This window comes from Mustelus asterias, chromosome 19, assembly GCF_964213995.1.
Source record: "Mustelus asterias chromosome 19, sMusAst1.hap1.1, whole genome shotgun sequence".
Taxonomy (NCBI): Eukaryota; Metazoa; Chordata; class Chondrichthyes; order Carcharhiniformes; family Triakidae; genus Mustelus; species Mustelus asterias.
The window spans coordinates 27,961,993-27,982,736 of NC_135819.1; the positions used below are offsets into that span (position 1 = coordinate 27,961,993).

A 20,744-nucleotide genomic window follows, 5' to 3' on the forward strand; every position below is an offset into this window, starting at 1 on the left:
CTGCCCTGGTTCAATCTACCAAAATGCATCACTTTGCATTTATCTAAATTAAACTCCATTCGTCAGCCCACTGGCCCAATTGATCAAAATCCCGTTGCAATCCTAGATAACCTTCTTCACTGTCCACTATGCCACCAATCTTGGTGTCATCTGAAAACTTACTAACCATGCCTCCTAAATTCTCATCTAAATCATTAATATAAATGACAAATAACAGTGGACCCAGCACTGATCCCTGAGGCACACCGCTGGTCACAGGCCTCCAGTTTGAAAAACAAGCCTCTGCAACCACCCTCTGGCTTCTGTCATCAAGCCAATTTTGTATCCATTTAGATACCTCACCCTGGATGCCGAGAGATTTAACCTTCTGCAACAACCTACCATGCAGTACCTTGTTCAAATTCATTTGAAATCCAATTTTATACTGTTTTGTACAGGTGAAAGTGCAATGTACTGAGTGTGCCCACAATACAGTGCACGACAAAGAACATTCTGGAAGGGAATGTGTAACTATTGACATGATGACGTTAAAGAATTATATTAATTATTTTATTTTATCATTTGGCATTTTGAATGGGGTGAACAAAGGGAGAACAAAAATATGATCCTAAGTGTGTGTTTTCTTCTTCCTGTCATCCTTTTTGTGTGCTGCTTTTAAAATCTAGGCTAGAGTCAGCTAGAGAACTGTTCCAGATGTGAAAACATAAACGAGAAGCATTGTTCCTCCTACCATTCACCATGTTCATTCAACAAAGCTTTGTTTCTTTCACTTTGTAATATAACAATAACCTTGCATTCAAATTGTACCATTTAGATCCAAAAGTGCTTCACTGCTTTAAAAAAAGGTGCTTTTGAACTGTTGTTATTGTTATTATACAGGTAAATTTGGTAGTCCATCTGTGTACAATGAGTTGTCATAAATAACAGTCAGATAAATGACTAAATATTCTGTTTTGTGGAGTAAGTTGAAAGATGAAATTAGCGAGAACACTGAACTACTTTTCTTGTCATCCAGTGGTGCCACGGGATCTTTTATATCACTTAAGAGGGAAGATGTTAGGGTTGGAGCAAGAGGGATCCTTAGTTTAAAGTGTCATCCAAAGGCTGGCACCGTATTGCACCCAAGTGTCATCTGAGATTAAGGGCCGGTTATTGGGGCAGGGTGGGGTGGCGTCATCGTCATACAGTGCAGAAAAGGCCCTTTGGCCCATCAAGCCTGCACCGACAATAACAACCACTAAAGGCAAACTAATCCCATTTTCCAGTACTTGTCCCATATCTTTGAATATTATGATGTTTCAAGTGCTCATCCAAATACTTAAAGGTTAAGGTTTCTGGCTCCTACTACCTTCCCACCACCCTCTGAGTGAAATGTTTTTTGCTTCTATCCCCAATGAATCTTTTGCCCCTTACCCTAAAACCATGCCCCTTTGTGATTGACCTCTCAACCAAGGGGAACAGCTGCTTCCTATTCATCCTGTCCATACCACTCATAATCTTGTGAAGCTCAATCAAGTTCTCCCTCAGCCTTCTCTGCTCTAAAGAAAACAATCCACGCCTATCCATTTTGCCTTATGGCTCAACTGCTCCATCCCAGGCAACATCCTGTGAATCTCCTCTCTATCCTCCAGTGCAATTGCATCCTTCCTATAGTGAGGTGACCAGAATTGCACACACTACTCCAGTTGTGGCCTAACCAATGTTCTGTACAGTTCAAACATAACCTCCTTGCTCTTGTACTCTATGCCATGAGTGTCTTATATGCCTTCTCAACTACCCTATTGACCTGCTGTGCTGCCTTCAGGGATCTGTGATTAAATAAGTACCTTAAGATCCATCTGTTCCTCTAAACTTCCTAGTGAAGCTGCCATTCATTAAATACTCCCTTGTCTTGTTACTACTTCCTAAGTGCATCACCTTGCACATATCAAGGTTAAATCTGCAACTGCTTTGCCCATCTGACCAACCCATCTATACCCCCATGTTGCCTGCAAGCTTTTTATATTAACCACTCTACCAATCTTGATGTCATCTGCAAATTTGCTTGTCATTTCCCTCCATGTTATTGTTTATCAGAGATGTGCAGGTTAGGTTGATCGGCCATGCTCAATTGTCCCTTAGTGTCAGGGAGATTAGCAGGGTAAATGCATGGGGTTACAGGGATCGGGCCTGGATGGGATTGTTGTCGATGCTGGCTCAATGAGCCAAATGACCTCTTTCTATAATGTAGGGATTCTATAATTCTGTCTAGAACAAACAATCAGGGACCTAGCACTGATCCTTGTGTTATGCCACTGGACACCGGCCTCCAGTCAAGCAGCCTTCTACCCACCAACCCTTTGTGTCCTATTATTAAGCTAGTTTCGGATTCATCTCGCCAATTTTCCCTGAATTCCATGTGCTTCAACCATCAATCAGTCACCCATGTGAGACCTTGTCAAGGGCTTTGCTAAAATCCATATTAACTACTTCAACTGCACTTCCCTCATCCACACAAAATCACATTTTTGTGGGGGAAACATGGGAGATGTAAGGGGAGAGCAGTGGGGGTGTACAAGGGGTGAGGGCTGGAGAGCCGAGCAACCGTGAACAGAACTGGACCAATGTCCCAGTAAACGGAGATAGGCCTTCTCAGTTGCATCCTTGACATCCATCTGTGTCCGCTGCTGCCTCAGGAAGTAGCAGCTTGGACCCCAGCCCACACCCGACTCCCAGAGATCAAATTATCGAGTGAATGCATTGCCTTTTAGAAGTGGGAAATTGCCCGAATCGCAAGATGAAAATCCAGCCCTTAGAATTCAAATTTCTCAAGTGGGCCTTGAATCCACAACCTTCTAACTCAGCTCACCTAAGCTAATATAGCTACTAGTTTGTAGATGACCAGAAAAGTGTTGTTAATACTAGTTTTTCACATTGGCTATGTTGTGACTTTTTTCCTGAAGGTTGATTTGCTGTATTTTGTAAAGATATGTGTTTTTTAAAATTTCCATAAGCACAATTGCTATTTAACACGAATGAAAATAAAATATTGAACCACACAAATTCCCACAAAATAATACCTTGTTGTGTTTCAACAATTGTGTCAATGTGATTTCACAGAGAAGACAAAGAAAAGAATCACAGAGCATTCCTACAGTGCAGAAGGAGGCCATTCGACCCATCAAGCCTGCACTGACAACAATCCCCAACCAGGCCCTATCCCCGTAACCTCACGTATTTACCCTGCTAATCCCCCTGACACGGGTTAATTTAGTATGACCAATCAACCTAACCTGCGCATCTTTGGAGTGTGGGAGGAAACCAGAGCACCCAGAGAAAACCCACACAGACATGGGGAGAACGTGCAAACTCCACACAGACAATCACTCAAGGCCGGAATTGAACCAGGGTCTCTGACACTGTGATGCAGCAGTGCTAACCACTGTGGTGCCCTCCCCACCATAATTTCATATAGTTAGGGACATATTTTTTTGGATTTCTCCAACCGCATAATGATGTGCTCTTAATGCTTTACCCCTTCAAGTTAGACTTTACAAATTTAGAAAGTTTAGCTTGGAGATCCAGGAAACCTTTTTTTTGGGAGGACCTATTAATTATTGAACTTTTTACATTTAACGTGATCTGGATATATGCAGTTATAACATAAGGCACAAAACAAAGTACAAAATACGAAGCATATAATCTTTGATTAAGCCAGTCAGTGCTGGTGCACACTCCTTTGGACAAATATATTTTTAACTTGTGTGAGCTGTTTTGAACTTCAGTGCTCATTAGAACACCCCTTAAATTTAGATAACAGTAGCGCAATGCAAGTTTTTATCTAATTAATATTTTGAGTAGAAAAAATCTGAGAGAATGCTTTTCACTTTGTGCGGCACGCTAGCATCGTGGTTAGCACTGCTGCTTCAGCGCACCAGGGACCCGGGTTCGATTCCAGGCTTGGATCACTGTCTGTGTGGAGTTTGCATGTTCTCCCTGTGTCTGCGTGGGTTTCCTCCGGGTGCTCTGGTTTCCTCCCACGTTCTGAAAGATGTGCTGGTTAGATGAATTGACCTGAATAGGCGCCAGACTGTGGCGACTCGGGGCATTTCACAGTAACTTCATTGCGGTGTTAATGTAAGCCTTACTTGTGACTAATAAATAAACTTTACTTTTACTTTTTAAAGTGCAGCTGAATCCTACTGCACCTCCATTTTTTGATTGATGGAACTAAATAAGCTGCCTATTAACAGCATTTGACATGTTTAATTTCAGGTTTCTCTGAGTAGAATATCTCATGGAAAAGATGAAAAAGTTCAAGCGACGGCTTTCTCTGACGTTGCGTGGCAGCCAAACAATTGATGAGTCTCTGTCTGAGCTTGCAGAGCAAATGACAATTGAAGAGAATAGCAGTAAAGATAATGGTGAGTTATTTTTTCAACACTTCACACAATGAAACCCTGATTTAAAGAGATATGTTTCAGTTGGACTGCTGTAAGTTTCACTTTAAAACTAAATTCTATATGTGTCATTTACTTTTCCTTTTGAATTGAGTTAACTTTAAAACCAGACTGAGTAATGGCACAAAACTGTTCATATCACTTTTGGCAGAATGGAACTTAGTTTTGCTCATAATTCAATCCATAATACAGCTTTTGGACAAATTTACTCTGCTTCATGTAATTTTCTGCACCCTGTAATTTCCTAAAGCTAGGGGATGTTTCTGAAGGAAGTTACTTTATTGACTATAATATATTATTGTTTTTTGTCAGGCTGCTGGAGAATGTGCCAACTTTAGGCATTTACAAAGTGTATTCTGTCGCACTGCATTTTAAATTAAAGATTATAATAGGGTGCTTCATGGTACAGTGCTATAAGACTGAGGGCAAATTATAAGGTTCTTTTGTGACAGAGCACTGTATAATGTAATAATTCTTTTTTGCATTTAAATTAATGTGATTTGAAACTTTTATTTAAAAATATTGAAGGAAGCTGGTTTTGATTACGCATCTGATCATTGCTCGTGAAAATGGTGTAAGTGAGCACAAAAGACATGTAAAGCTTTACATCTAAGATCATCTTCATTTTTAACACTTCGCAGTTCACAAAACAGCTTCAGAATAGAGGAAGACTGTATCGCAGGTGCTGATGTATAAATTTGTTGCAAATAAAAAGTTATTAAGGAGGGTAGTAGCAAACTTCAGTAGGATTGAACAGACTGGTGAAATGGGCTGACGTATGGCAGATGAAGTTCAATGCAGAGAGGTGTGAAGAGATATGTTTTGGAAAGAAGAATAGAAAGAAGCGATATAAGTTAAATGGTACAGTTGTAAAGGTGGTACAGGAGCAGAGATCTGGGGTTTACCTACCTAAATCTTAAGAGTGATTGAAAGGCAAGTTGATATTTTTTTTCTGAAATATAAAGGATCCTTGGCTCTAAATAGAGAAATAGAGTCAAACAATCCAGAAACATTTTGGCAAACATAAGTCACTAATTAGCCATCAGCTGAAATATTGTCCAGGAACTTGTGGTCCACTGCAAAATTGAAGTTTTGATACTGACTGCATGAAAAAATACAAGTCAACCGTTTTGCTGGGCTGCAATAGGAGCCTTCTCTCTGGGCTGCATTATGGGTCCAATGAAGAACTGACTGGAGAGGCTTCGCAGTACAGTGCAATGCCAGCGAAGTCGCCCCCCCCCCATGATGTCATGAACTGAAGACACACCCCTTAAGCACTGCGTTCAGCTCAAAGATAGGTACATGGTTATTAATGATTTTTCAGTTTTTCATTTGACATCTTTTTGAAGCTTACTGCTTCCCCTCCACCCCAGTGCTGCAGAGCTGGTAGGGAAGTCTGGTGGTGCCGGATGTTTGCTGTGAGCTGTTTGGAAAAAAGCCCATATATAAACTGGTCTAAGTGCAATCAGCCAAGTTCAAATATGACAGGTGCCAGCAGAGCTATCTAGGATCCATTCAGGCGCACCATTACTTCTGGATCTCGGCGTAAATGGGCTTCCTCTAAGTTGTGGTGCAGTTGCAGCTCTCAGTAACAGTGGAACACTGAGAAGGTTGCCACTATTGAATCGCAAGATCGGGGGACTATTATGTTTAATTCTGGATCCTATGTTTTCATTTTTAGAAAAGATGCTAAGGGCTTGGAAAAAGTGTCGAAGTAGTGTACTAGAATTACTAGAAATATATCACAGATAGGATATTTCAATTATGTGGTAAGATTATAGAAGCGGGGAATGTTTTCCTTTGTGCAGTGAAGGTTAAGGGGAGATGTAATACATGTGTTCAAAATTAAGTTTTGATTGTTCTTTCTTTACTCTGTTCAAACTGGGAAGATAGTCAGTGACCAGTGGACAGAAATTTAAAATAATTGGCCAAAAAAAAAAGAGAAGCTGAGTTATTTTGTTGCACAGGAAATTGACTTGTTATGACTGGAAGCGGAGGGAAATAAATTGAATTGTGACATTCAAAGAGAAATTCAATAAAAGGGGGAAAAGTGCAGGAATATGGGCAAAGAGCAAGGCAAAGGAATTAACTGGATATCTCTTCTCAAGGTTAGTCAGAGGCACGTTAGAATGAATGACCTCCAGAAGGCTCCTCTGTATGATTCTGTGAAATAAGCACCTAAATGCAAAGCGTAATTGAAAACTTCTAAAATGCTTCAACCATGAGGCTCTCTGCAACTTTTGAGCCAAAGTAGGTCAGATAGATTAGAACTTGCAAAGGGAGAAGTTGAAAGAAGCAAAATGACATGAGTGGACTTACCATGCTTGAGCAATGTGAAATGGCAATTAGCAATGTGAATAGGATGCCTTTTGGCCCTTCATGTCTGTGCCTAACATTTTTCTGCCTAGTCCCTCTGACCTGCACCTGGACCATATCCCTCCACACCCCTCTCATCCATGTACCTGTCCAAGTTTTTCTTAAATGTTAAAAGTGAGCCCGCATTCACCACCTCATCTCATTCCACACTCCCACCACTCTGTGTGAAGAAGCCCCCCCTAATATTCCCTTTAAACTTTTTCCCCCCCCTCATCCTTAACCCATGTCCTCTAGTTATTTTCTCCCCTAGCCTCAGTGGAAAAAGCCTGCTTGCATTCACTCTATCGATACCCATCATAATTTTATACACCTCTATCAAATCTCCCCTCATTCTTCTGCGCTCCAGGGAATAAAGTCCTAACCTATTCAACCTTTCTCTGTAACTCAGTTTCTCAAGTCCTGGCAACATCCTTGTAAACCTTCTCTGCACTCTTTCAACCTTATTAATATCCTTCCTGTAATTAGGTGACCAAAACTGCACACACAATACTCTAAATTCGGCCTCACCGATATCTTATACAACCTCACCATAACATTCCAACTCCTATACTCAATACTTTGATTTATAAAGGCCAATGTACCAAAAGCACTCTTTACGACCCTATCTACCTGTGACGCCACTTTTAGGGAATTATGTATCTGTATTCCCAGATCCCTCTGTTCTACTGCACTCTTCAGTGTCCTGCCATTTACCTTGTATGTTCTACCTTGGTTTGTCCTTCCAAAGTGCAATACTTCACACTTGTCTGCATTAAACTCCATCTGCCCTTTTTCAGCCCATTTTTCTAGCTGGTCCAAATCCCTCTGCAAGCTTTGAAAACCTTCCTCACTGTCCACTACACCTCCAATCTTTGTATCTTCAGCAAATTTGCTGATCCAATTTACCACATTATCGTCCATGTTATTGATATAGATGACAAACAACAACGGACCCAGCACTGATGCCTGTGGCACACCACTAGTCACAGGCCTCCACTCAGAGAAGCAATCCTCCACTACCTTGGAGGATTGGCTAAAGGACTGGTCCAGGAGGGAGGGCTTCATTTTCCTAGATCAATGGGAAGTTTTCAGGAGAGGATGGCACCTGTACAAGAAGGACGGGTCACAACTAAGTTGGAAGGGCACGAATATCCTGGCTGGGAGTTTTGCTAGTGCAGTTCGGGGGGGTTTAAACTGGTATGGCAGGGGGGTGGGGATCAAAATATTAGGTCTACAAGTGTAGAGGCTGGGGACGAGCTTGGGGCTGGGACAAGGCTGGCAAAGAAGAAGAGCACTCTGGGGGAGGATGATCTCACTGGGGCTGGAGGTCTGGAGTGCTTATACTTCAATGCAAGGAGCGTAGCAGGTAAGACAGACGAACTTAGTGCCTTAATGCTCACGAGGAATTTGGATGTGGTTGCGGTGTCAGAGACTTGGTTGAAAGAGGGACAGGACTGGCAGCTGAATATTCCGGGGTACAAGTGTTTTAGGCGAGACAGAGGAGGGGCCAAAAGAGGTGGGCGAGTAGCAGTATTAGTTGGAGAGCATATTACAGCGGTGCAGAGGGAGGACAATTCAGAGGGGTCGTGTAACGAGTCACTCTGGGTGGAGCTTAGAAACAGGAAGGGCGCAGTCACTATGTTGGGGGTATACTACAGGCCCCCCAACAGCCCAAGGGAAGTGGAAGAACGGATATGTTAGGAGATACTGGATAGGTGCAGGAAAAATAGGGTTGTTGTCGTGGGAGACTTCAATTTCCCAGGTATAGACTGGAAATCGCTGAGAGCTGGGACTCTGAATGGGGAGGAATTTGTAAAATGCGTACAGGAGGGTTCTTTGGAATAATATGTAGATAGCCCAACTAGAGAGGGGGCTATACTGGACCTAGTACTGGGGAATGAGCCCGGTCAGGTCTTCAAAGTTTTGGTAGGGGAACATGTGGCAAATAGTGACCACAATTCTGTTAGCTTTAGGATAGTGATGGAAAAGGATGAGTGGTGTCTCAAGGGTAAGGTGTTGGATTGGGGGCAGGCTAACTTTAGTGGGATTAGACAGAAATTGGCAGCTGTTGATTGGGAGAGGCTGTTTGAGGGTAAATCCACATCTGGCATGTGGGAGTCTTTTCAGGAACGGTTGTTAGGGCTACAGGACAGGCATGTGCCTGTAAAAAAGGATAGGAAGGGTAGGATTCGAGAACCGTGGATAACCAGGGAAATTGAGGGACTGGTCAAAAAGAAAAGAGAGGCGTATGCTCAGTCCAGGCAGCTAAAAACGGAGGGAGCTCTGGAGGAATACAAAGAAAGTAGGAAAGAACTCAAACGAGGAATTAGAAGGGCAAAAAGGGGTCACGAAATGTCCTTGGCAGACAGGATTAAGGAGAATCCCAAGGCATTTTATTCATACGTTAGGAACAAAAGGGTTGTCAGGGAAAAAATCGGACCTCTCGGGGACAAAAGTGGGGAATTATGCTTAGAGCCCAAAGAAGTAGGGGAGATCCTAAATGAATACTTTGCATCGGTATTCACAAAGGAGAGGGAAGTGTTGAACCGTTGGAGAAAATCTCCATTACAAGGGAGGAAGTGTTAGGTTTGTTAGAGAATATAAAGACTGACAAATCCCCAGGGCCTGATGGAATCTGTCCAGGGCTGCTCAGGGAGATGAGAGATGAAATCACTGGGCCTCTGACGCAAATCTTTGTCTTGTCACTGGACGCAGGTGAGGTCCCAGAGGATTGGAGGATAGCTAATGTGGTCCCGTTATTTAAGAAGGGTAGGAAGGATAACCCGGGTAATTATAGGCCGGTGAGCTTGACGTTGTTGGAGATGATTCTTAGAGATAGGATGTATGCGCATTTAGAAAGGAATAAACTCATTAACGATAGTCAGCATGGTTTTGTGAGAGGGAGGTCATGCCTCACTAACCTGGTGGAGTTTTTTGAAGAAGTGACCAGAATGGTTGACGAGGGAAGGGCCGTGGATGTCGTCTATATGGACTTTAGTAAAGCGTTTGATAAAGTCCCTCATGGTAGGCTGGTGAAAAAGGTTGGCTGTCATGGGATAAAGGGGGAGGTGGTTAGATGGGTGGAGAACTGGCTTGGTCACAGAAGACAGAGGGTGGTAGTGGAAGGGTCTTTTTCCGGCTGGAGGTCTGTGACTAGTGGTGTTCCGCAGGGCTCTGTATTGGGACCTCTGCTGTTTGTGATTTATATAAACGATCTGGAAGAAGGTGTAACTGGGGTGATCAGTAAGTTTGCAGACGACACAAAATTGGCAGGACTTGCAGATAGTGAGGAGCATTGTCAGAAGCTACAGAAGGATATAGCTCGGCTGGAAATTTGGGCAAAGAAATGGCAGATGGAGTTCAATCCTGATAAATGCGAAGTGATGCATTTTGGTAGAAATAATGTAGGGAGGAGCTATACGATAAATGGCAGAACCATAAAGGGTGTAGATACGCAGAGGGACCTGGGTGTGCAAGTCCACAGATCCTTGAAGGTGACATCACAGGTGGAGAAGGTGGTGAAGAAGGCATATGGCATGCTTGCCTTTATAGGACGGGGCATAGAGTATAAAAGTTAGGGTCTGATGTTGCAGATGTATAGAACGTTGGTTCGGCCGCATTTGGAATACTGCGTCCAGTTCTGGTCGCCACACTACCAGAAGGACGTGGAGGCTTTGGAGAGAGTACAGAGGAAGTTTACCAGGATGTTGCCTGGTATGGAGGGGCTTAGTTATGAGGAGAGATTGGGTAAACTGGGGTTGTTCTCCCTGGAAAGACGGAGGATGAGGGGAGACTTAATAGAGGTGTATAAAATTATGAAAGGCATAGATAGGGTGAACGGTGGGAAGCTTTTCCCCAGGTCGGTGGTGACGTTCACGAGGGGTCATAGGTTCAAGGTGAAGGGGGGTGAGGTTTAACGCAGATATCAGAAGGACATATTTTACACAGAGGGTAGTGGGGGCCTGGAATGCGCAGCCAGGCTAGGTGGTGGAGGCGGACACACTGGGAAAGTTTAAGACTTATCTAGATAGCCATATGAATGGAGGGATACAAAAGAATGGCCTAGTTTGGACCAGGGAGCGGCGTGGGCTTGGAGGGCTGAAGGGCCTGTTCCTGTGCTGTATTGTTCTTTGTTCAACTCTCTGGCTTCTTCTACTGAGCCAATGTCTAATCCAATTTACTACCTCTCCATGTATACCTAGCGACTGAACCTTCCTGACTAACCTCCCATGCGGGACCTTGTCAAAGGCCTTGCTGAAGTCCATGTAGACAACATCCACTGCCTTCCCTTCATCCACTTTCCTGGTAACCTCCTCGAAAAACTCTAATAGATTGGTTAAACATGACCTACCACGCACAAAGCCATGTTGACTCTCCCTAATAAGTCCCTGTCTATCCAAATATTTGTCGATCCTATCTCTGAGTAGTCCTTCCAACAGTTGAGTTGCCCGACAGTTGAGTTCCAATCTCCAAACGTCCTCCTGTATCTGTGCCCTGGAGTACTCTATCAAGGTTTGGTAATGACAACATTTTGAGACAGAGGCAGTACAAAAGGGAGCTTAAAAACTATCTCTGTGATCAGCAGGGATTATCGGACTGGGATTCCTCTGCCTCATAAAGAGTTCTCTTAAGGTCGGAGACAAGTTTAGAAGTTACTTCACTGAATAATAATTTCAGACAAAATGCATCACGCGAGAAGACATAGATTGTAAAGGGCAACTATTTAAGATAGTTCGAATTTTTTTTATATAGACCTGATCGGAAGCAGGAATGGTTTGTCATGCAGGTTAAAATCTATGAAACCATAGAAATTTATAGAACTGAAGAAAACTATTCACCCTATCCAGTACTTTCCAAATGCATCCCAGTATTTATTTTGTCTTAATGATTATCAAAGTAGCTATTTTTCCAATTTTCAGCCCTTGAGATATGGTGGAAATAAATAAAATCTTGTCCCTAAACAACCTTCCATCCAGGCAGGCAATTGCATACTTGTCGGCCCCTTCGCTTGTGTGGCTGTGCAGAAAACTAAATGTTACGGACTTAACTTTTTGGAGTGCAAGGGGAAATTATGTTGCCCATAATTATAACAAACTATTTTTGGACAACTGAAAAAAGAAACTGAATGCTAAGAAATCAGGTTGTTAACTTCATGGGTATTTTGCTGCCAGTGATGTGTTGGAGTGCTGAACAAGATAATTAGCACTAGAATTGCACTCTGTACAAGTGCAGCTTTATTATATATTTTCCTCTTGGGATTTGTTAACATGCTGTTAATGAGTCTTTTTCTATTGAATATTAATTTTCTCTTTCATCGTCCTTTTGATGAAGCCATTGATTTGAGAGCTGGCAGCGCTGAGCATTCTTAGTTAATCAAATATGTTTGGCTTTAGACTTTAACTAAAGCAGTGTCTTTAACTCCTGAGTGGCTGGATTTGACTCCAGGTCCCAAAAGTGAAAAAACAGTGCACTAATTCCCCTTGCAATTAAATTAACACTTCCTCTTTAAATGTGCAGGTGGGATCCATGGTGACTACTGCATTAAGATGACCATCACCCTTGATAATTATATACCCAACAGCTAAGATAATAAAATGTGTAATTTTAATTACTGATCATTAAATTGAGGGAGATAAAAGCCAGTAAGGGAAACAAATTGCTACTATGCATTTAACTTTAAATGTAGTTCTTTTTAACCTGCACTTGGTGACAAAAGTGGGATTACTTCAGGGCTTTGGTCTCGGTTCAGCTCTCATGCTCTGCCAACTATAATCAGTTGAAACATTCTTAACCCAGTTTCTTATGATTGTGATGCCATCGCGTGGGATTGATCACAGCTTAGTACAAATTGACATTAAGTTGCAGACAGACTTGTTTGCACGAAAAAGGATGGCTGCAGTGGGAAATTGAGATATGAAAGTATTTGTTGTTGTGGGTACTTTTGAGATTGAGAATTAGTAAAGGGGGCTATATCTGCATTGTGCTTGATTTGGGAATGTGTTCTAATACTGCCTCAGATGGAAAATTCTATTTCCTATCATTAGCATCCATCATATTATTGAACAGAAGCTTTTCATGCTTTTTTCATACCTCTGTCTATGCACTAATTATTGTGTGTTGCTTATGCACTGCTGCTTGAAGTAGTGGCTGGTTACTGTATCTCATAGTCCACAAGTATTTATTAGCTTTCTCCAGCATTGCTATTTTGCAATTGGCCAAGTCCAGTCGCACCCCATGCTGTATGACCAATTTTGGTAGCATGTGTTTATAGGCCGGTAGACTGTTGGAGAAATGTAGTTATTAAAGAAAACGGTGCTCAAGTCTTCAAAACAAGAATGTTGTTTTCTCCCATTTCCCTCTGACTGGATAAGTGTATGTTACTATTTGTGGCTGAAAAGTGAGGAGATGCTTTCCTCCAATTTCCAACAAGAAATTTCAAAGAATACACGTTCCTAATTGAAGATTAATCAATGGGACCAATAGAAACACTCAGCTAGAAGTATAGCCCTGACACCTAACTCTGTTGTCTGTTAAGTATTACCTGTTTTAATAATAAAGCAACTATCACCTGATATACTTGATATCAGACATGAAAGAATTTCATTTTACAGGGACTGGGTTATTAAATTTACATTTTCTGTCTGTTTTTCCTCTGATTGATTAGGTACAGAACACCAAGTGAAAAAGGAAACTATATCACTTATAATCTTAGTTTTTTTGTGACAACTTTGTTACAAGATTACATGAAGCAGAATTGTTTAAGACACTGTTTTAAATTCTTCTATTCAATATTATATTGTCCAAATTTTTCTTACTGAACCTTACAGCAGTCACCAGCTATACTTTTAGGTATAAATAATTTTCTGTAAGAAAGGGACACAGGTTTATTGCATTTAATTTATTCTGTAAACTTATGTTGATATTATATTAATGTTTTTTAAAGTTAATATTAGTTTGGCATTAATGTGCATTCAGTTATGGATAATTGCTAATGATATTTATGTATCAGTTAAATCTACATGCTTTTAATCTTCTTTCAACCTCAGTTAAGCTCATTGAGTTTTATAATTAGATTAATTAAATGAGATACAAAATATTAATAGCCAACTGACTTTTCAGAACAAGATTAAGAACAATGTTTGTAATTTTGTTGAATCTTTCCGGTCTAAAACCACAGCTGAACTTAAATTGTCACTGAATTTTACATGTACATATTGAAGCATATTTTTCTATTGTCTGATCTCCTACTTCGTCTAGATTTGATTGTCAGCATGAGGGAAAAGTCATATGCCTGGTGCTTTAAAAAGTTGTGATGGACCATTTCATCAATCTATCCTACTAATTATTTTCACACTACAATATTTTATTCAAACTATTGGGTATTTCATCCAGGAATTTCCTCTTTGTAGTTAACATATTGGCTGGTCTTGTATGCCCCACTATCGCTGACAGCGAGAACGGAGAATTTGGCGCTCAGCCAAAACTCCATTCATTGCAGAAGGACTGGCAAATGCTCGTCCCGGACGAGATCAGAGAATCTGACCCATTATCATTTGTGTATAGTGATTTGATGCTTTGTAGGCTAATCATTATACATGTCCCATTAAGAGCGTTTCCAAGAAGGGTTGACCTAAACGGGTGTTCTTTTGTCAAAATCCACAACATGTAGCCAGCAGGAACAAAATCAGTAAATTTGCATTGAGGTGATTAGACCTCTAGTAGATTTCATCACTTTCTTACTTAAGACTAAAGCAAATAAGATAACCTTCCATCGTGAAGAAATGCCCAGCTTTGTTCTAAACCTTAGGACCGAGGAGCAGCTTCATGGCAAATAACCAAGATTGGCAAAGCGTGTTATGTGTTGCTCCAATGGGTCTGCTGCCAGTATTGTTGGCACCCCAATGTATGTACAATGGTTAGACCTCTGAGGAGATGGTAGAAGGATGCCTGACATTGGAAGTTGATCAGACACGGTCCACTGCTGGATTCTCTATAGACTAATCTTAAAACTAGCTCCATAAGAATATTTGTGGCATAACCACTGTACCCTTAAACCATATGTGACAGTTGTAATAACCTGGCAGATTCCAGACTAATTAATTTAGATGCCTCTGTATTGAGTGTCCGAAACTGTTTCAACTGAACATAAGAACCATGAGGGAAGATGGAACAAGTGATAATGAGTACATGCACATGGCTTCTCCCAATGTGAGTGCTGACTTGAGGGGTTAAACTAATGATCTGTGGAGGAGACCTCTTGTTTGAAAAATCATCATTACACATCAGTTACAAATTTCTTTTACAGCTTCATTAAGAATAATGAACCTATTGTACAAGATAGTACAATACTACAGTAGAAATATTTGAGCACAGTCAAGCTTCTGCATAGAATAATACAATAATAGCTTTTCTGCATTTGCTTTTCTAAAAGCATCATCTTGTATATGTCTGCAGTAAAATAAGACATCCTGAGGAATGAATGTTGCTATGTGTTCAATCCATAAATGCTGTTAAATAAGTTACCTTTTTAATGTACAGGGTAATAGATTTATGAGAACACATATACTCTAATTCACTATCAATTTGGAAAAGCAACAATAATGTATTTGTAATAATTATATGAATGTTATAATTGAGAATTTAAGTCCTGAAATTTTCCTTGCATTTGAAAGGATTCAGTATAGCATTAATAGTCAGTCCGATTACAGCTTGTCACCAGTAATCAGCTGATGAAATTGTTCAATACATAATTACATTTCTTTGCTTTGATTCCCAATATATGACACCAGCACATGAAGAGTAAATATTTTTATCCTCTGCTGATGAAAATTCAATGGCACAAGTTCACTCTTTTAGTTTGTAGGGTTTCTGTATCATGATTTCCAGGTTTCCCTTAAACTAAGCCATGCTGCTGAACTTTAAGACCTGGCTTTTCAGTCTTAACTTTTTCATATTGGAATTGAATAGACCACTGCTTTCCTCACCTGATCTTGGTTCTCCCTCAAGGAATTCATGCTCTTCTTGCATTATTGGCAAGAAAACTGCATTCCCTACAATAGCCATTCTCACACAAAGCTGCTCAGTTTCTTTCAGGACCAAGAGTTTTGACAGTATTTTTCTTTTATTTGTTCTCATAACTGGTTACTGCTCACCTTTTGCCCCTTGCTCATTTCTTTTACCCCCTTGTAAAATGGCACTCATAATGATCCTATGTTAGTCTCAGTGATGAGCATACTTAAATTGACATTGATTTGAAAGATGAGAGTGTAAACTTAACTTCAGTTCCTTATTTTTTTCGGGGCAGTTCTCCTTTTTTGCCTGCTTCAGTGCCACTGTTTTCTGTCTCCTCTGTTACGTTTCTTATATGTAATGTATAAGCATTTCTCATCTCTACATTCCATTTTTGAGAGAGTCAGTGCAACCTTCAAAGACCCATTTACAGCTTTTAGAATTACAGAATGGTTATGGCACCAAAGGAGACCATTTGACTCTTCATATCTGTGCTGACTCTCTGAAGAAGCAATTCACCAAGTGCCATTCCTCCACCTTCTCCCCACTACCCTATTCATTCATTCTTTTCAGGCAATAATCCAATTCCCTTTGAAAGAATTCATTGAACCTGCCTCCATAACACACTCAGGTAGTGTATTTAGATCTTAATCCGACACTGCGTGAAAAATAATTTCCTCATATTGCCATTGCTACATTTACCAGTTACCTTAAATATGTGCCCGCTGGTTCTTTCCACCGTTGGCAACAGTTTCTCCCTATCTACTCTGTCCTGACCCCCCTCAAATTTGAATACTTCTGTCAAATCTCTTCACCTTCTCCATGAAAAACAGCCCCAACTTATCCAATCTATCTATGTAACCAAAGACCCTCACCCCCCCATATTACTTCTCTACCGGTGTCATGGTTAAGGATAATTTTCCCAAAGCCCTTCCATGCATTACTGTTCCCTTGGAGAAATTGGTGTTACTTGCACTGGGTTTACTGAGAATACTGCAAAAACTAAGGATTTCCCTTCCAAACTACAAAAATGTATTTAGAGATTATGGAAATGATTTAAAACATATTAAACAAATGCTGGAACTTCAAAGTGCTGAAGCAAAAAAATAAACCTTTGGGGTGAATGGGCCCAATGCTGTGAAAATAGATTTCGCAACGCAGCATCATTACAAGTTTTGTAAGCCTCATACGTTTAAATGTCTTGAGAAACTCCTAGTGGCATTGTCTAACTAGCATTGAATTCAGTTTACAATGGATTTCATTATTAACGTTACGTGACAGACCATTCAGATTGCAAACAACAGATTTGATTTTTAAAAATCTTTTAGATTGTAATACTGAATGAAAAGATCAATATAAAGATCAATTCAGCTATGCTGACAAAAGATTAATTTGGACACTGCAAAACCTATTTGAAAGAATTAAGAAAAACAAAATACCATATTTTTAACTTGCCTGTGTAAAGTATTTCTTTTGTGTTCAGTGTCTTCATCTTAACAAATATTAAATACACTTGCATTAAAAAGTGACTGTTATTTTAACTCGTAATGTTTGCTTTAAGTGTCTAACTCTTTTAGCTAACTTAAACACATGTTAAGTAATGTCTTCTTTGTGGCTTCTTTCTGTAGCTTTTTAATACTGCTTTGGTCTGCTGACAGGCTTTTTGCTGTAACTGCAGTAATCTGATCAAAAGCTGCAAAACTAACCAGGTTTAAACCACTTTTTTTTTGCTCCAGATCTACAGTATTTCAGATGGTCCAACTCCAAATTGCCAATATCAGTTGGAAAAACAAAAAAACTTATTCCTTTTAAAGTTTCAAAATTTTGGTTGCTGATAGTAACTAGTAAAATAGCCACAGTTTAATCCTTGAGATTATGTCATGCTTTGTGATCATGGTTGTATTCTGAATTTATACCTCCACTTAGTTTGAAACTTTATTTTTGCCATTTTCAGTTTTGCAGTTGTTGTTTTTCTGTTGTTCACAAATGCTTTTTGTTTCTGGTAATGAAATGCAGAAAGACTATGCTGTAGATAGGTATGTCTGAGAATCTTGTCTGAAACAAATTGTTCTTTGCATGACGACTTTTTAGGCCAATATGACAGGAGCCAACTTTCCAGCAGGTTTCTCGCATCACCTCTCCATCTAAGGTTGAAAGCCACTGCTGGTCACATTTTTTCTGTTGTCTTCACTTCAAGACAGCATGCTGGTGTTCATGATGACTGACCTAACAGTAGTCGCTGCTTGTCAGTGTCATTTGATTAGCTATTGAGTGTTTTGCAGCTGTCAACATTGCATAGCTTGAATCTTTTCATGTCCTCCTCAACCTGTCTGTACCCTTTAACATGGTTAAGCATACTATCCTCCTGTGTCTCTCCACCATCATCCAATTGGGTAGGACTGCACTTAGTCTTGGCAACATCATCAAAAACAGTATCAGTTTTCACAGATGGCGACCAAAGGCAATAACTTTGTTCTTCCCAATATTTAGTTGGAGGAAATTCCTCTTTATCCAGTGTTATAATTTTGATAGCCAGCTGAAGGAAGAAACTAGAGCTCGTCTCTACTTGGAACAGAATGAAACAAGATAGGTATATATCTCCTCAACCTGGTTGAACTCTCCACCACTTCTCTAACCCTTCCACTTTTTCTAAATTGCCAGCCTGCTTGCCTGATATTCAGTACTGGATTAATTGTATTAATTGAAGGTAAGTATATGTAGATGGAGGATATTGACTGATGCTTGTTTGAGCGCATACAAAGAGACACTTGCTGACACACGGTGTGTGGATCATGTGAGGAGATATATACCTATCTTGTTTCATTCTGTTCCAAGTAGAGACGAGCTCTAGTTTCTTCCTTCAGCTGGCTGTCAAAATTATAACACTGGATAAAGAGGAATTTCCTCCAACTAAATATTGGGAAGAACAAAGTTATTGCCTTTGGTCGCCATCTGTCATCCTGACAATTGTAAAAGACTGAACCAGACTGTTCACATTCTTGGTGTCATATTTGATCCTGAGATGAGCATTTGATTACTTTGCTTTTACATATTTGTTCATGGGTTGTTGGTGTTGTTGGCAGGACCAGTATTTAGTGCCCATTCTGAACTGGTAATGAGTCACCTAGATAGAACTGCTTCAAACTTTGTGGTGTAGATACACCCTCAGTGCTGTTTGGTCAGAAATTCCTGGATTTTGACCCATTGGTGATGAAGGAAAGGATACAAAGCCAAAGCTAAATGGTTTGTGAGTTAGTAGGGATTAGTAGTTTTCATATGCACTTGCTGTCCTCCTTGGCAGTAGAGGTTGCATTTTTGGAAGGTGCTATTGCAGAAACCTTGGCAAATGTGTTAATAGGTAAAACAGTAGGTGATCAGTGGGAGAAATCCGAAAATAACTGAGCACGAGTCACACTTGCCAATAAAAAGCCATGAGCAGCCAAAGAGGTGGGAGAAAACTTAAGACTGAGAACAAAGCATGCTAAAATGCAAAACAAAGTGCAGGTCCTGACAAATGAGAAGGTACAAGGAGCACAGGGGACACATAGTTAAGGTTTTGGGCAAAAGATGTAAAGCGAATGTGAGGAAGAATGTTTTTAGCAAGTAGTAGTAATCTGGATCTTGCTGCCTATGAGGTTAGTGAAAGTGGAGACAATGATTTCAAAAGGAAATTAGAAGGGACGTAAGATGGGATGGGCTGTGGGGAAGAGCAGGAGAGTGGAACTGACTGGATTACTTTACAGTGAACCGACATGAGCCAAATGAGCTCCTTCTGTGCCTAAGCGACTCCATGGGCAGCAAAGGATGACAAATGGATGCGAAGAGCCACCAAAAAGGACTATGAAAGAAAACTTGCAAGATGTATCAAAATCAACCCAAAAATACTTCTGCAATTACATGAGGAAAAATAGGTGCTTAGAAAGCATTTGGGCCCCTTGTAAACTGATGATGGTGATGTCGTCAAGTAAATTAAAGAAATGGAAGACATACTAAAGGACTTGGTGTCAGCTTTTACAGTGGAGGAAGAGATCAACATTGTTAAATTAGAGAAGGACAATGGAAACTTTTCTTAACAATGTAGTAAAATATACCAAGGTGCTTCACAGCAGCATTATAAAACAAAATATGACACATGAAGAAATATTAGGTCAGATGGCCAAAAGCTTGGTCAAAGAGCTAAGATTCAAGGAGCATCTTAAAGGAGGAAAGCAAGGTATAAAGATACATGGAGCGTATTCCAGAATTAAGGGCCTAGGCAACTGACAGGCATGTGAAAACTAATGCTGTGCTTTTGGATGAGGTTGCCAAGCAACAGCATGTAGATGAGAAATTGGAAAGGCTAAGGGTAAATCCTTGGGAGATGCGAGAGATAATGGTGTGGGAGAAGTAAGTGAAGCCATTGCCAATGATTTGCTGGCTCTAATTAGATAAGACTGGAATTAGATGCGAATAGTCCTACCCAGTTGGATCACAGTGAAGAGATGTTGGAGGAGGATGGTGTGGTCAGCCCTGTTAAAGGCTGCAGGCAGGTCAAGAAGGACATAGAGGGAAAGTTTAACTTTGTGACAATCATGCAGGAGATCATCAATGATGAGAGCTATTTTGCTACTGGGGCAGGGATAGAAATCTGTTTGCAAGTTCTGGAAAAGCTAGGAATGGATTTGAGAGGCAACAGCACATACAGGGACGTAGGAAAGGAAAGGGAGGTTAGAGATTGGACAGCAGTTTGCAAGGATGGTGGGATCAAGACTTGTTTTTTTAAGGAGAGGGGTGATTGCATTTTTAATGAAAAGATGAATAAAACCTAAAGACATGGAACCATTTGACAATATATCGGACAACCGGAAGGAGGAGTTGGGTTATTGGTTTAATGGGAATAGAATCGATGAGCAGGATGTTGGTCTCGGATAAAATTAATTTAGAGAAGAGAGGAAGGGAAAT

The 20,744-nt window shown here is 40.5% G+C and overlaps 1 protein-coding gene across 2 annotated transcripts in view; it reads left to right on the top strand.

Moving 5' to 3' along the window:
* The window catches only part of cdk17 (cyclin dependent kinase 17), a 182,366-nt gene that overhangs the window by 59,853 nt on the left and 101,769 nt on the right, over nucleotides 1-20,744 (top strand). For both annotated transcript variants that reach the window (XM_078235163.1, XM_078235164.1), the window contains exon 3: nucleotides 4,255-4,403. In XM_078235163.1, coding sequence (XP_078091289.1) covers nucleotides 4,277-4,403 — 127 coding nt within the window. In that variant the 5' untranslated portion in view covers nucleotides 4,255-4,276. The remainder of the gene's footprint in view (nucleotides 1-4,254; nucleotides 4,404-20,744) is intronic.